The sequence below is a fragment of the Myotis myotis genome, unplaced genomic scaffold (genome assembly GCF_014108235.1).
Source record: "Myotis myotis isolate mMyoMyo1 unplaced genomic scaffold, mMyoMyo1.p scaffold_m19_p_2, whole genome shotgun sequence".
NCBI classification, from domain to species: domain Eukaryota; kingdom Metazoa; phylum Chordata; class Mammalia; order Chiroptera; family Vespertilionidae; genus Myotis; species Myotis myotis.
This window is the reverse complement of record NW_023416324.1, coordinates 190,549,026-190,565,217: the sequence shown is the minus strand read 5'-3', so window position 1 is coordinate 190,565,217 and position 16,192 is coordinate 190,549,026. Positions and strand designations below refer to the sequence as shown.

The window sequence follows — 16,192 nt, the reverse complement described above, 5'->3', positions numbered from 1 at the left end:
AAAGTCAATCTTTCCCTCCTTCTTCCCTCTCTCCCTCCTTCTTCCCTCTCTTCTTTATTTTTTTTAAAGTTTATAATTAATACTAAAAAGAAAATTACCCTCCATGTATTGACTCAATTTCTTATTCATTTTATATCTTGCCTTTCCTTGGCAAACTTTGCCTTGTATAACATCAGATAATTTATTGATGAGATCTGTCTGTCTCAAGGGCTTTTCAGGGAACAAATTTTTTATCAGTACAAATTTCTAGTTAGTTGACTTTGGAATTGGATAGTGAAAACCTCTTAAGAAACTGAGTCTAGCCCTAGCTAGTTTGGCTCATTGGACTCAGTGAACAGAGCATCTGCCTGCAGACTGAAGGGTCCTAGTTTCAATTCTGGCCAAGGGCACATGACAGATTGAGGGCTCAACCCCCAGTAGGGGGTGTGCAGGAGGCAGCCGATCAATGATTCTCTCTCATCATTGATGTTTCTATCTCTCTCTCCCTCTCCCTTCCTCTCTGAAATCTATAAAAATTAAAAATAAAAGAAAGAAACTGAGTCTATGTTAATGCGGTTGGGAACTCATCACTGGGTTGTGGGTTCTATCACTGGCAATTTGTGAAAAGTGCATGTTCAATTAAGCCTGGGTATTTTCTTTTAGGAAGAACTTTCAAGCAAGTAGTGAAGCATGGCAGAATCCTAATATATTATATTCAGAAGAGAATGTAGAAATCATTTAGTCCAACTCTGCTGCACTCAAGACATGAATCCCTCTAAAAGATTACTGAATAGTAATGCCTACAACTCTATTTGGATATTTCCACTCAATTCTCTTAGATGGCCAATATTTTATTTTGACAGAAGAATAAAACAATTTATTAACAAAATTCTCCCATCTAAACTACAGAGTATAATCAACAAGATATTTTCAAATATTGCAGGTATAGCAAAATATATTTTTTTATTTCCACATTTAACTTGTAAGATTGAACAAATACTCATAAGCTTACCCTGATAATCCTTAGGGAAATTTTATTAAATAGTATAGCTTTTTTTCTTTTAATTATGTATTTCTTACATTATTTGCTTTATGTGCATCTGACAATTTCAGGATACATTCTCAACATCTTATTATAGAAAGAAGTAATTTAAGAAATCTCAACATCTTATTATAGAAAGAAGTAATTTAAAAAGTCACGATGATATAATGTAAAGAGACTGCCTGCCTCTCTATATCTTGGCTTCACATTTACTCATTTTGTGACATTTGGCAAATTACCTAACCTCTCTAGACTTCATCTATAAAGTAAAGAAACATTACCTACCTAATAGCATTAATGTGAGAATGAATGCATGCATACTGGCACCCAAGGTGTACTAAACACTTCCTAACCCAATTAATATCTTCTCCACTAAATTCAACGAGTGACAAGGGCCAAACTGGGGTCAGCTTATCTTTTTATGATGACACGTTGATACTTGATGATCACAGTGATGATAATGAGGATGTTGATAGCTTCTTACTACTATTTGCCCAGAATCAGTATATATGCAAAGTATTTTCCCAACTGATATTCAGTCAAATCTTGAGAGAACAAAAATATAACTTTCTTTTCTGTGATTTCAATAGACTCGAAGATGCAGAAAAAAAAATGAATTAGATTAAAATGGTTAAAAGCAGCTGAAATCCTTAAGCTACACTGCCTATGATAAGTAAAAGCATGAATCTGACTTACCCATATTCATTGAAAAGGTACATTTCTGTATTTAATTCCCCGGGTGGGTAAGAGAATAAATACCTTTTATAGGTTACACATGATGAGAATCATGGCAATTCAGCAAGAAGGCAAGAAGGTACTCAGGTATAAGGAGAGTGAGGCAAGGGTATGCTAAGAAAAGTGAAAACTTATCACAAAGGCAGAAGGAAAGAGAGAAGATAGACCCTTCTGCAAATTGAGATCATGTTGTGATAGTAATATGCATTTGGTGAGGATGTTGAAATTGGAGAAAAAAAAAAAAAAGAATAGGTGGCAGGTCATAAAGGGTATACTACAACCTGGTGAAAAACCTTGATTTTTATCCTGAAAAGAGTAAGTAACCATTAAGTAATTTCCAGTAAGTAATTCGTCGTTAGTTTTGCTATTTTAGGAATATCATTGTGAAAGCAGTTTGGAGTATGTATTAGAGACAGGGAGACCTATAAAAGGGTAGTTATAGTAATACAGGTAAGAAGAGAAAATGGCCTGAATCACATTTGCTGGCCAACTGAATGCAGGGAATAGTGAAGGTTTATATTCTAGAAATAATTTTAAGGTAAATAACATTGGGACATACAATACTGATAGATTTGTTTGACTTGTAGTATTTAGCATCAGGGAAGAAGTGATTCTCATTGGGTCAAATCTCAAATATTGGGAGATATATATATTATCTGACACATAGACATGAGCAACAGTATGGTGATAGAAGTAAAGAGGGGTGAGGGGATCTGGAAGTGGATAAAAGAGGGGGGTGTAAATGGGAACAAAAGGATACATGACTCTTTAGGTAGTGAGCACAGGATGCAGTATGCAGAAGATGTTTTATAGAGTTGTACACTGGAAACTTGTATGTTTTTATTAACCAATGTTACCCAGTAAATTAAATTTTAAAAGGCTATTGTGTTTTTAAAATAGGTTGTGCCCTCATACTAAATAGTTTTCTGTTGATTTGCCATTTTCTGTTAAAAGTGTTAGGGGTCCTTTCTAAACTGTGTTTGCAAACTGAAAGAGGGGGCTGATTTGCTCACTCTGCATATCCTTAAAGGATGAACAAAGTGGTGAAATGTTCCTTCACATAATATATGGTCACAACAACCGCTAAAATGCGATAGAACAACCAGCAATCCACATTCCACAGAGGGCCTGGAAGGACAGAAGATGCTGAAACTCTGATGGCTGCCAAACCAAAATTGAGATGGATGAAGCTATATATACGGTTGCAGGGGTTCATTCTTGGGACCTGGATGCTTGTCAGAATTTCAACCTGCACAGGCTGCAGAAGGGAACATGAAGGAGTGATAAGAAAGGACACAGAGCTTTAACAGCATCGGCTTCTTTGAGTGCTCAAAGCTCAAATCACAAACTGCATATCACATGTAAATCCTAATTGCCTTGTCATTCTAATAGTTCAACAAATATTTGGTGTGTTTGAATGCTGCTTATAGGGAATGCAGAGATAGAGATTTGATTAGGACAATCTTTTTGAAACACACGCCATTGTAAGCTTTCTAAAGCCATGAGCAAAAATGTATAGATATGCATGAAACATTTCAACTGCCCATCTTTATGCTCTTGTCCTCTTGGAAAATTGTTGAGGTTTTTCTTTTTTACAAGCTGCACTTGCTGTTTGATGGAAGAAAAAAATGGAAGGAAAAAGTTATAGACCCTGATTTATTAGAATTATCCTTGCATTTCAGTTATATTGGCCAAACAGAAAAAGCTTTAGAGGCAAATAACTAGCAAATGATAAAAAAAAAAAAATTAAAGCTAACTTAGTAAGCAGTCAGGATGTTATTTAGACAATATGTAGAAAAGGAAGAGAAGGAATTCTGACCTTTTATAGTCCAGTATCCTAAAATCTTTATTGAGAATTTGAATTAAGAAAGTTTATAGTTAGTAAGTATTTACTGCACACCGGACTTTCTAGATTAATTACAAAATTTATTTTTATATTTGGATGAGGAAACAGAGAGACTAAATAAATAGCATGTTAAGGAGCACATGAGACTTGCTCTGAAAGTTTTTACAGAGGACATTCTGAGAAAAGGGAAGTGTGTGGAAGGCCACCTTCCCTGTTCATCAAAATTCCGACTTAGGGGAGACTTAGGGGAGTGTCGAAGGCAGTGCCCCTAATTATTCCTTGACCTCTCCAAACAAGTTTGTGTACTTGCAGACCCTCAGGTGTTTACTGGAATCCTTATGCCTAATCTTTGGGTGCCCTTGCCTAGAGGACAATGTAAGCACATGTGTCCTTCCAAGATTACTCCCCCTAATGCCGAAACCGGTTTGGCTCAGTGGATAGAGGGTCGGCCTGCGGACTGAAAGGTCCCAGGTTCGATTCGGTCAAGGGCATGTACCTGGGTTGTGGGCACATCCCCAGTAGGAGATGTGCAGGAGGCAGCTGATCGATGCTTCTCTCTCATCGATGTTTCTAACTCTCTATCTCTCTCCCTTCCTCTCTGTAAAAAAATCAATAAAATATATTTTAAAAAAAAAGGTTACCCCCCCCTATTGATTGTATCTAAAAGATAAACGTTATCTCAAACTATAATAAAACCCCAGAGAAGCAGGAAATTGGGACTGCTTGGTCCCTTGAGCCAGGCAACCCCTTAACCCTCACTTTCACAGTGAAACTGTGTCATAGTAACCTGTTATTCCATCGTTCACGGGCTACTGGTCAACCCCAGCAATAGCCCATGGTTATACAACTATGAATGCAAAGACTAGGAATCAACACCAGGTTTATCAAATGCCTTGGTATATTTATGAATAATATATTCAATAGTGATTGTTCAAGCCCTTTATATAAGACACTGGAGTATGTACAGTGGTATTAAAAGAGATGGAGGTAACATACAGTTGTGTTGGATACTGATCCTGCCTTTGGAGCAAAACATGTATCTAAACAACTATTATGCTGGATTTTAAGTTTCATTTAAAAGTTAAAAAAAAAAGGTTATGTGGAATCTAATGGACAAAATAAACTGATGAACGAAATAGATCCAGAGACATAAAAGCATGGACTAGAGGGGTGGGCAAACTTTTTGACTCGAGGGCCACAATGGGTTCTTAAACTGGACCGGAGGGCCGGAACAAAAGCATGGATGGAGTGTTTGTGTGAACTAATATAAATTCAAAGTAAACATCATTACATAAAAGGGTACAGTCTTTTTTTTCAATAGTTTTATTCATTTCAAAAGGGCTGGATCCGGCCCGCGGGCTGTAGTTTGCCCATGGCTGGACTAGACTGATGAATCTCAAAGGGAAGGTGGGGATGGGTGGGTGGGTGGATGGTTTGGAGAGATTAGCCAAATAAGTTATATGCATATATGCATACCCCATGGACACAGGCAATAATGTGGTGAGGGCCTGGGTCGGGGGAGGGGCTGGGTAAATGGGTCAATAGGGAAAAAAAAGGGGACATCACTAATACTTTCAACAATAAAGATAAACTTTTTAAAAAATTTGTTAGATTTGACAAGGAAGTGCGTGGCAAGCAAAATGGAGATGCTCAATTGGTTGGACAAGACTTTGCAGGGTTTTCAGTGCCAAGGAAAGAAGTGTAGATTTTCCTCTTTGGCCATCACTGTGTTGTAGATTTATGAGTGACACAATGACTCTCCTGTGTGTGGTACATTTAAAAAATTATGTTCCTATGCATAATATTTACAATGTCAATATTTAATTCTAATATTTGTTTCCAAATTACTCCAAATAAAAGTTATATAAATAGATTATTATTACCACTTTTAGCAATACTATTGGCTCTATGTCATCCATATAATAAAGTAATTTTTAATAACATTGACTTAATGTTTAGTGACTATCTTCAAAGTACAGTAGTTTTAATTCTAATATTGCTTTATTTGATGAGAATATCAAGAGGCCAGAATATCTATTATGTGTTTTTAAAACTTTCTATTAAATGGGTCACAACCAGGCACTAAAGAGATAAGCATTTGAATGAAGACTGGATTTTAATCACGGCCCTTCTACTTTCTCCTTGTATGGTCTTGGGCAAATTACTTATCAGTTCTAATTCTTAATTCTCTTTTATGTAAAATGCAGATTAGCACACTTATCTCAGAGGCCTTTGTAAAAATAATTGAGATAATGTGTATAAGGCACTCAGCCTACTGCCAGACTCTATTAGCCACACTGAATATTTAAATAGGTAATACAGCTAGAGTTCTTCTTTCCTCTGTTCTCTTTTTCCTCTCCTCCTTCTGCATCATCTTCTTCTTCCTACCTCCTTTCCATACTTCAGAAGCCTGGGATCTACACCGGCTAAAAAGCAGAGTGGCTAATGACCTAAGGCCATGAAATTATTCTGTGATGTCTAGGCAGTTGCTTCCCCCTTAACTGCATCATTACTTTTCCTGTAATAATTGTTTCAATTATTACTAGGTAACTGGCACCATAAAGTTATAAAATTGGAAGCATACTTATTTGCTAAAATGATAGCTTTAAACTGATCGGTATAGCCCTCTGAGCAGTGCATACAGGGGTGTGTTTGGAGGTAGCATGGGGGAGGTGTTGCTGGATTTCATGCGCTGGAACTGGTCAAAGGGAATTTATATCATCTATACATTATTCCTTTTGAAAACCTTCTTAGGAATTATATTATTTAATTCCTTTCAAGTAAAATTATATGCAGAAAGTTCACCTATACAGTAGAATTTTTAAAGCCATCTTTTCAATTGACACTTCAGCTTACCTCTGAAGAACACACTTTAGAAACTTTTGATATGGGACATATATTATTTTCCTGTGTTTCAGAGAATGGGGCAGCAGAGCAGGAAAGGATGCAAGGCCCTACATGAATCTCTGCTAGACTCCAAAAATTAAACTAGGAGCTGTGTCAACCTGCTCCCTGCTTTACATCCATGTGGGACAGCCTACGAGGGTTCATGTGGACACTAAGTGGGAGTCAAGTGCAATTGGTACATCCTGTTGTTGGCAAGATCCCAGCAGAGCAGATGTTCTTTTGTGCAAGGATGAGCACACAGGAAAAAAAATCAACATGAGGTCTATAAAAACTCTGAACCATAAGGAACGGGAGAATATAACCCTGAAAAAAAAATTTTGAAGGAAAAGCTTACTTCTGAAAAACATTTTTGAAGCAAATAGAAAGTTGGTATATTGTATTCAAAGTAAGATGTAACAAAATGTGGCCAGTGCTTAAATAATACTACTGCTGCTACTAGTAGTAGTAATAAGAGCTAACATTTGTGTAGTCTTTACTGTGTGCCAGGTACTTTACATAAAGCACTTTGCATGTATATGAACATATCATTAGTCTAGAGCTGGATCATTTTCCACAAACCGAAAACCTGGAATTAGGGCTCAGATAGGCAGGACATTGCCAGGCCCCACAAGACCCCGTTGTTATCCTTCTCTGGTGAAACCTAATTACACCTCAACCCTCACCAAAAACAACCACTATTATGCAACAGTATAGATTAGTTTCACCTGTTTATGCTCAGCTATTGTCTTTGAATATGTTCTTTGCCATTTTTCTCTTACATGTTTTATGGATTTGTGTGAAACCTTCATACATACTAAATCCAAATGTTTTTGTTTGATATATGTATTGTGGGTCTCTTTTACCAATGTGTGGGTTGTCTTTTCATTCTCTTACTAGCTACTTTTGGTGGACCTCATTTCTAAATATTTGTATACTTTGTTTAACTTTTTCTTTTTGTCTTTTGGTTGCAGTGTGTGTGTGTATGTGTGTGTGTGTGTGTAAGAAATCCTTAAGATTTGACTTTGGATGGTAAACACAAATTACAATATACAGGTGATGTGTATAGGCTTGTACACTTGCAACCTATATGATTTTATTAACCAATGTCACCATAATATATTTAACTTTAAAAAAAAAAGGAATCTTTGAGTCCCAGCAACAACACAGAGCAGGGTAACAATTAAAGAACCAGCTCTGGGCAGTGGACTTCCCCAAACCAGTTTTAAGTGCAATAGAGAAAATAAACCCTAGCTACTGGATAGAGAGGCCGTATAGCCTCGGAGGCCAATCCAGAAACACTGCCACCCAGAGGCTGAACCACAAACTGACTCTTAGGTAAATACAAATTAAGGAAGTCTGAGACACAAATACAGCCTGCTTTAAAATCAGGACTGTGGTTTACAACACAGAGGAACAGTGTATCGCAGGGAAATTCAACATTCTCCTGAATACCTGGCAGGACTAAGGCGAGCCAGATTGAAGAGTAGAAGAACTGAAGGACCTTCACTACTGCAAATTTTTATTTATTTATTTTTTAATTCCTTCTTCACCTTTTAACTAAGAAACCAATTTTTTCTTTTTCTTTTTCCATCACCTGATATTACCCTTTTAATTAAGTGAAGGGATGGAAAAATATCTTTCAGGCATATGGAAATGAAAAAAAAGCTGGGGTAGCAATACTTATATCAGACAAAATAGACCTCAAAATGAAGGCTATAACAAGAGATAAGGAAGGCCACTTCATAATACTAAAGGGATCAATACAACAAGAAGATATAACACTGATAAACATACATGCACCCAACGCAGGAGCACCCAAATACATAAAAAAACTCCTGGAAGATATCAAAGGATAGATCGACAACAATACAATCATAGTAGGGGACTTTAATACACCACTGACATCACTGGATAAATACTCTAGGCAAACAATCAGCAAAGAAACAGCAATCCTAAATGACCACTAGATCAGATGGACTTAATTGACATCTTCAGAACACTTCACCCCAAAGCCACAAAATATACGTTCTTCTCAAGTGCTCATGGGACATCTTCAAAAATAGACCACATATTGGGTCACAACCAAAGTCTCCCCAAATTCAAGAAGATTGAGATCATACCAAGCATCTTCTCAGACCACGATGGCATAATATTAGAAATAAACTACAATAAAAACCCAAAATACTCAAACACTTGGAAGCTGAATAGCATGTTATTAAATATTGATTGGGTTACCAATGAGATCAAAGAAGAAATTAAAAACATCCTGGAAACTAATGACAATGAAAACACAACAATCCAAAACCAATGGGACGCAATGAAAGCAATCCAGAGAGGGAAGTTTATAGCTCTACAGGCCTATCTCAAAAAAGAAGAAAAAATGGTAGTAAATCATCTAACTCTACATCTCAAAGAATTAGAAAGGGAGCAACAAGAAAACCCCAGAGTGAGCAGAAGGAAAGAGATAATAAAGATTAGAGCAGAAATAAATGACATAGAGACCAAAAAAACAATACAGAAAATCAATGCAACCAAGAGCTGGTTCTTTAAAAGGATAAACAAGATTGACAAACCTCTAGCCATGCTCACCAAGAAGCAAAGAGAGAGGACCCAAATAAACAAAATCAGAAATGATAGAGGCGAAATAACAACAGACCCCACAGAAATACAAATGATTGTTAAAAAATACTAAGGACAACTCTACTCCAACAAACTAGACAACCTGGAGGAAATAGACAAATTTCTAGAAAAATACAACATTCCAAAACTCAATCAGGAAGAATCTAAAAATCTCAACAGGCCAATAACTATGGAAGAAATTGAAGCAGTCATCAAAAAGCTTCCAGCAAACAAAAGCCCAGGACCAGACGGCTTCACAGGGGAGTTTTACCAAACATTCAAGGAAGAACTAAAACCTATCCTCCTCAGACTACTACAAAAATTCAAGAGGAAGGAACACTTCCAAGCTCATTCTATGAAGCCAGCATCACCATAATACCAAAACCAGGTAAAGACAACACAATGAAAGAGAATTACAGGCCAATATCCCTCATGAACATAGATGCCAAAATACTCAACAAAATCTTAGCAAATCAGATCCAGCAGTACATCAGGAAGATCATACACCATGACCAAGTCGGATTTATCCCATGGATGCAAGGATGGTCCAATATCCACATATCAATAAACGTGATACATCACATAAACAAATTGAAAGAAAAAAACCACATGGTCCTATCAATTGATGCAGAAAAAGCATTTGACAAAATCCAACACCCATTTTTGATAAACACTGTGAGCAAGGTGGGAATAGAAGGATCATACCTCAACATAATAAAAGCCATATATGAGAAGCCCACAGCCAACATCATACTCAATGGACAAAAACTAACACCATTTCCCCTTAGAACAGGAACAAGACAGGGATGCCCACTCTAACCACTTCTGTTCAACATAGTACTGGAAGTGTTAGCCATCACAATTAGACAAGAAGAAGAAATCAAAGGCATCCAAATTGGAAAAGGGGAAGTAAAACTGTCCTTATTTGCAGATGACATGATATTATACATACAAAACCCTAAAGACTCCATCAAAAAACTACTAGACTTAATACATGAATTTGGCAATGTAGCAGGATACAAAATTAACCCCAAGAAATCTAAGGCATTTCTATACACCAATAGTGAACTTACAGAAAGAGAGACTAAAAAAGCAATCCCATTTACCATCGCACCAAAAAATTAAGCTACCTAGGAATAAACTTAACTAAAGAGGTAAAAGACCTCTACTCAGAAAACTACAGGACATTGAAAAAAGAGATAGAGGAAGACATAAACAGATGGAAGAACATACCGTGTTCATGGATTGGTAGAATCAACATCAGTAAAATGTCCATACTACCCAAAGCAATCTATAAATTCAACGCACTTCCCATTAAAATACCAATGGCATATTTCACAGATCTAGAATGAACTCTCCAAAAATTCATCTGGAATAAAAAAAGACCCCAAATAGCTGCAGCGATCCTGAGAAAGAACAAAGTAGGTGGGATCTCAATACCAGATATCAAGCTCTATTACAAAGCCACTGTTCTCTAAACTGCCTGGTACTGGCACAAGATCAGACATATAGATCAATGGAATAGAATCGAGAGCCCAGGAATTGGCCCGAACCAATATGCTCAATTAATATTTGACAAAGGAGGCAAGAATATACAATGGAGTCAAGATAGTTTCTTCAATAAATGCTGTTGGGAAAATTGGACAGATACATGCAAGAAAATGAAACTAGACCACCAACTTACACCATACACAAGAATAAACTCAAAATGGACAAAGGACTTAAATGTATGACGAGAAACCATAAAAATTCTATAAGAATGTAAAGGCAACAAAATCTCAGACATATGCCGAAGCAATTTCTTCACTGATACAGCTCCTAGGGTACTTGAAACTAAAGAGAAAATGAACAAATGGGACTACATCAAAATAAAAAGCTTCTGCACAGCAAAAGAAACCATCCACAAAACAACGAGAAAACCCACTGTGTGGGAAAACATATTTGCCAATGTCATATCTGATAAGAGCCTAATCTCCAAAATTTATAGGCAACTCATACAACTTAACAAAAGGAAGATAAACAATCCAATCAAAAAATGGGCAAAGGACCTACATAGACACCTTTCAAAAGAGGACATTCAGAAAGCCAAGAGACATATGAAAACATGCTCAAAGTCACTAATCATCTGAGAGATGTAAATCAAAACAACAATGAGGTACCATCTCACACCTGTCAGACTGGCTATCATCAGCAAATCAACAAACGACAAGTGCTAGAGAGGATGTGGAGGAAAAGGAACACTCGTGCACTGCTGGTGGGAATACAGACTGGTGCAGCCACTATGGAAGACAGTATGGAGCTTCCTCAAAAAACTAAAAATGGAACTCCCATTTGACCCTGTGATCCCACTTCTAGGAATATATCCCAAGAAACCAGAAACACCAATCAGAAAGAATATATGCACCCATATGTTCATAGCAGCACAATTCACCATAACTAAGATCTGGAAACAGCCGAAGTGCCCATCAGTAGATGAATGGATTAGAAAACTGTGGTACATCTACACGATGGAATACTATGCTGCTATAAAAAAGAAGGAACTCTTACCATTTGCAACAGCATGGATGGAACTGGAGAGCATTATGCTAAGTGAAATAAGCCAGTCAATGAAAGAAAAATACCACATGATCTCATTCATTCATGGATAATAAAGACAGACCATTATAAACTTATGAACAAAAATAGATACATAGGCAGGGCTGCCTCAAACAGACTGTCAAACTGCAGCGGGAAGGCCGGGAAGGGTAGGGGGGCAGAAGGGGGGAGTAAGAGATCAACCAAAGGACTTAAATGTATGCATATAAGCATAACCAATGGACATAAGACACTGGGGGGTAGGGGAGGCCAGGGGATTGTCAAGGGCGGAGGAAAAAAGGAGACATATGTAATACCTTTTGTAATACTTTAAGAAATTTTAAAAAAAGGAATCTTTGTTTCTTCCAAAATCTTTAAAATGTCTTCCTGTGTACTTTTAAAAGCTTTCCTGCTTTTCCTTTCACATTGAGACCTACATAGTTGCAAATGCTTCGTGTTTATGATGTTAGAAGTGTGTGGATCAAGGTAGGTTTCTCCCATATGGTTATCCCATTAGGCTGCTCATTTGTTGAAAAGATTGAGATTCCTGCACACAACTTCACTGTTGCCAATATAATAAACGACTTGATAATATATGTATACATCTGTTTCTGGATTCTCAGTTTTATTTCTTTGGTCAGTTTGTCTATGCATTGTTTTAACTCTAATTATTCTCAGATATTAGGTGACTTAATTCATGCAAAAACACAATAAATAGATACCATTCACACCCTCAAATTAGAGCTGAGGAAACTGGGGCATTAAGGTGTTGTTACTTTACAAAAGCGATTAGTCAATGGCAAATGCAATTACATAGGCTCTGATAAAAAAAAAAAAAAGCACAAAACAAACAAACACAAAACACAAGTTGAGATATGGGTTGAATTGGAAAGAAAGTATATTTAAGAAATGATTTAAAGGAAACCAAAACAGCAGCAAAAGTAATTTACCATGGGATTAACAGGGCAGAAAATGTTCTCTCAACTGTTCACAAATCTCTATTATTTTTATATCTTGAGGTGCACTTTAATTCCATCTTTTGAAATCACATTTCTTCCTCAAGTATCATTTCCATGGAAAAATGAGAATGATTCAGACAATCAGAGGTCAAATAAGATAAATCTGAAATACAATTATTGATATTAGCAGGATAAAATGTAATGAATTTAGAATAATGGCTGAAGCCAGATGTCTTTTCTTCAAGAGTTGATGGGAAGTGAGGAAATGGAAATATTTAAAAATATCTGGCTATGAAAAGCATTGAGGGAGAGTTTAGCATTTAGATGGAGAGGCAGGCTTGAAAAGGAGTGTATTCTTCTATAATTTTGTGTTGTTTTGTTCCTAAATACTTGGAGAAAAAAAGGCATTAATGCAGAAAAAGATGAAGCTATAGGGATATGTTTGTCTGCAAAATCTATCTGGGTACTTTATGTTCTTGTGCCATCTGGGCAATATAGAAACAAACTAAGCCATAGGTCACTTAAATTTTCTACATTTAAAAGAGACAAACTTTAATGAGAAAAAGAAAACAGAAATTAGTTTCTGAATTATTCAGAAATATCACAGGAGATAAAAACTGCTTAGTAGTTTCCACTGTGTAGATAATGCATCATGATCAATAAATAAATGCTAACCTTACCTTAAGAGCAAGTATAGGAATGTATTATTAAAGAGGAATAAAATCGGTTGGTTTCATTATTCCTGCAAATTTAATGGTATATATATGGCTTAGAAGCCATACTTAAATTTTAATACTCCCATTCTAATTGAACCAAAGACGAATCAAAAAGAAATTTTATATGTAGTTGCTCTTCAGAGACTTTATTAGCTTTAATCAAGGACATTTCTCTCGTTTTGCATATTGAAACTCTAGTCCTGCTTTGGAGCCACAAAATCTTGGGCTCTCCGAAGCTTCCACTGAAAAGAACATCCTTCTAGGGAATGGCTATTTAAGTCCAGCCGACCTGCTGTTAGAAGGAAGATACTCTACACCTCTACCATTTATTTTACAATGATCAATTTTAATTTTGAAATATTATGTTCATGAGAGCATAGGAAATACTTAAGTATTCGCTGTTGAAGACTAAGCCGGTAGGCTTGGTTCCCTGTCTTGTTTATCATGTTGTTCTTCTTCAGAAATAAATAAATAACTGCAAGTATTAGCAAAACCCTATCCCATCCCTTTTTTCTGCCTCTTAGAAATAATCACTCTCCTGAAATTTAAAGTCCGTATGTACTATTCTCACATATGGGAGGCGGGGACAACACCTTTGGCCCATAATTACGCATTCATATAACCACATTTTATTGTTTTGCATTATATTTGGATAGTTGCATACCATACACAAACTCTAGAAGACAGTTTTCTCCTATTCTGTATTTTTTAGCTTTATTCATGGCAATATATGCAGATTTAGTTATCTATAAAATATATTTCATTATTCCAATAAAACATATCAATTTCCTTAACTAATCTGTTTCCACTTTTCAACCATTATGAATATTAATCTGTGACCCACCTAGACCAGGTAACCTTATTCTCAGGTAATAAATTATCTCCCGGCTAGAAACTTAAACAGGAAAGTGATTCTCAATGTGGCTGCAACAATTTATACTTTCACCAGGAATGTGTAAACTGTTCTGTTTGCCCCACACCCTTGGAACAGTTAGTGCTATCAGATGCTAATGTTTGCAAATATGGTCGTTTATAAATGCCAAAGTGAAAACCAATTGTTGGTTTGCACCTGATTATTAATGTAACTAAGCATCTTTTCACAGCTTTATGGACCATTGTTTTTATGTTTTAGTGAATTTCATTTTGATAGGCTTTCCCATTTTGATAGGCTATTTTCTAAATGTCATTAGACCCAACATATTATTTTACATCTCTTTTCTATTTGTCTATTGTGTCCCTCATAAATATAGCAGACAAGAATATTTGAGTAACTACTATATACAATGAACAGTGCTCAGTGGCATGAGGGAGAAATATAAGCAATTCCTGGCTGAAGTTCTGTATTTAAAAACTTCTGGGCCTGGTGATGATTTGAATGGGATGGTTGAATATGTTGTGATAGGAAAGTAGATTTTCAGTTTCTGTTCCAAATTTTTCACTGTTACCTGCATTTTTCCATATCATTAAACAGTTCTCAGGAACAGAATGTAGATCCTCATGAACAGAGTTTTAAACAGCCTCAGAGTTCTCTTCAAAAAATATTTTTAAAAATGTATTGTTAGGAAACTAATTTCCAGGTAGTCAATTTGATTGGGATATTTTGTAATTTGAACACTGTTGTAATATCCAATATATTTGGAAATTCTTCAGCCTTATTTCCTTAAAGATCTTTAATCTGTGGGCATTTCCCCCTTCCTCATATCCTTTTCATTGGTTGGTAGATAATTAGTTCTGATGTCTTATTATCACCTAAGTTTAATCTAACACTTTAATTAAACACTTAACTTCCCCTGACTAAAAAGCTATTTCCCATGCTATCTTAAAATAAGTTTCACCATCTCCTATATCAACTAGTTTGAAAATTTTGAAAAAAAAATTAGCTACCCACCTGTTCCTATCTTCCAAATTCAGTTTTATCACATCTGGAATCTTCTACAACATGTCTTGCACTCATTGCATTCTTTCCATGGCTTTCCGGAGATTGCTATAATAGTCTTCAATATGTACCATTCCTCTGTGGTCTTATTCTCCTTTAATGCTTCCTGTTATCACAGCCACTTATTATTTTTAAATATTTTATTTGATCATTTAAACATAATACTTTAAAAATTGAATGTTTTCCAACTCTCTTCTAGGTGAACTCAAATTTTGTCGTAAGTTCTTCAATGAACTTTAAAACCAGACCGTTGACCACGGTGGACATCACGGGCCCTGGGTTCTGGGGAACCCCCAGCACAGACACCTCGTGTTCCTCCTTGAACATCTCCTGTTTGGGGAGCAGGTGGGTCTCAGGCGAAGAAGGTGGATGCTTCCCGAGGCAGAGACCTGAGCTGTCCACCATGGTCAACATCCAGACTGACACAGTGGTGCCCGACCACATCGTCTGGTCCCTGTTCAACACCCTCTTCTTCAACACATGCTGCCTGGGCTTCGTGGCCTTCGCCTACTCCGTGAAGTCTAGGGTCCGGAAGATGGTGGGAGACGTGATTGGGGCCCAGAGCTATGCGTCCACCGCCAAGTGCCTGAACATCTGGGCCGTGGTCCTGGGCATCATTATGACCATCGGACTCATTGTTCTCCTGGTCCTTGTGCTCCCGGGAGTCATTCAGACCGTGATGCATAACAGAGGTTTCTAGTCGCCGCCATGGCAAGTGGCCGAGTCCTCCCCACCCCCTGCTGGCCCTTCCAGGGCGCCCACCCCTTTCCCCTGCACCTGTACACACACCTGTCTGCAGCTGAGCTCAATAAAGTGCACCTGTGCGTGAAAAATAAAAAATAAAAAAACCCAGACCGTCATTTTAACCTTTTATCAAATCCATTATTCCAAAACAGAAAG

At 36.8% G+C, this 16,192-nt stretch overlaps 1 protein-coding gene across 1 annotated transcript; it reads left to right on the top strand.

Moving 5' to 3' along the window:
- Positions 1-15,521: 15,521 nt before the first annotated feature.
- On the top strand, positions 15,522-15,992 carry LOC118675782 (interferon-induced transmembrane protein 1-like). The gene has a single exon (XM_036348576.1). The coding sequence runs from the start codon at positions 15,522-15,524 to the stop codon at positions 15,990-15,992; it is 471 nt and encodes a 156-aa protein (XP_036204469.1).
- The last annotated feature ends 200 nt before the right edge of the window (positions 15,993-16,192 follow it).

Excerpts from the sequence above, each read along its gene's own strand:
- LOC118675782 (XM_036348576.1), top strand. The coding sequence starts at position 15,522 with ATGAACTTTAAAACCAGACCGTTGACCACGGTGGACATCACGGGCCCT.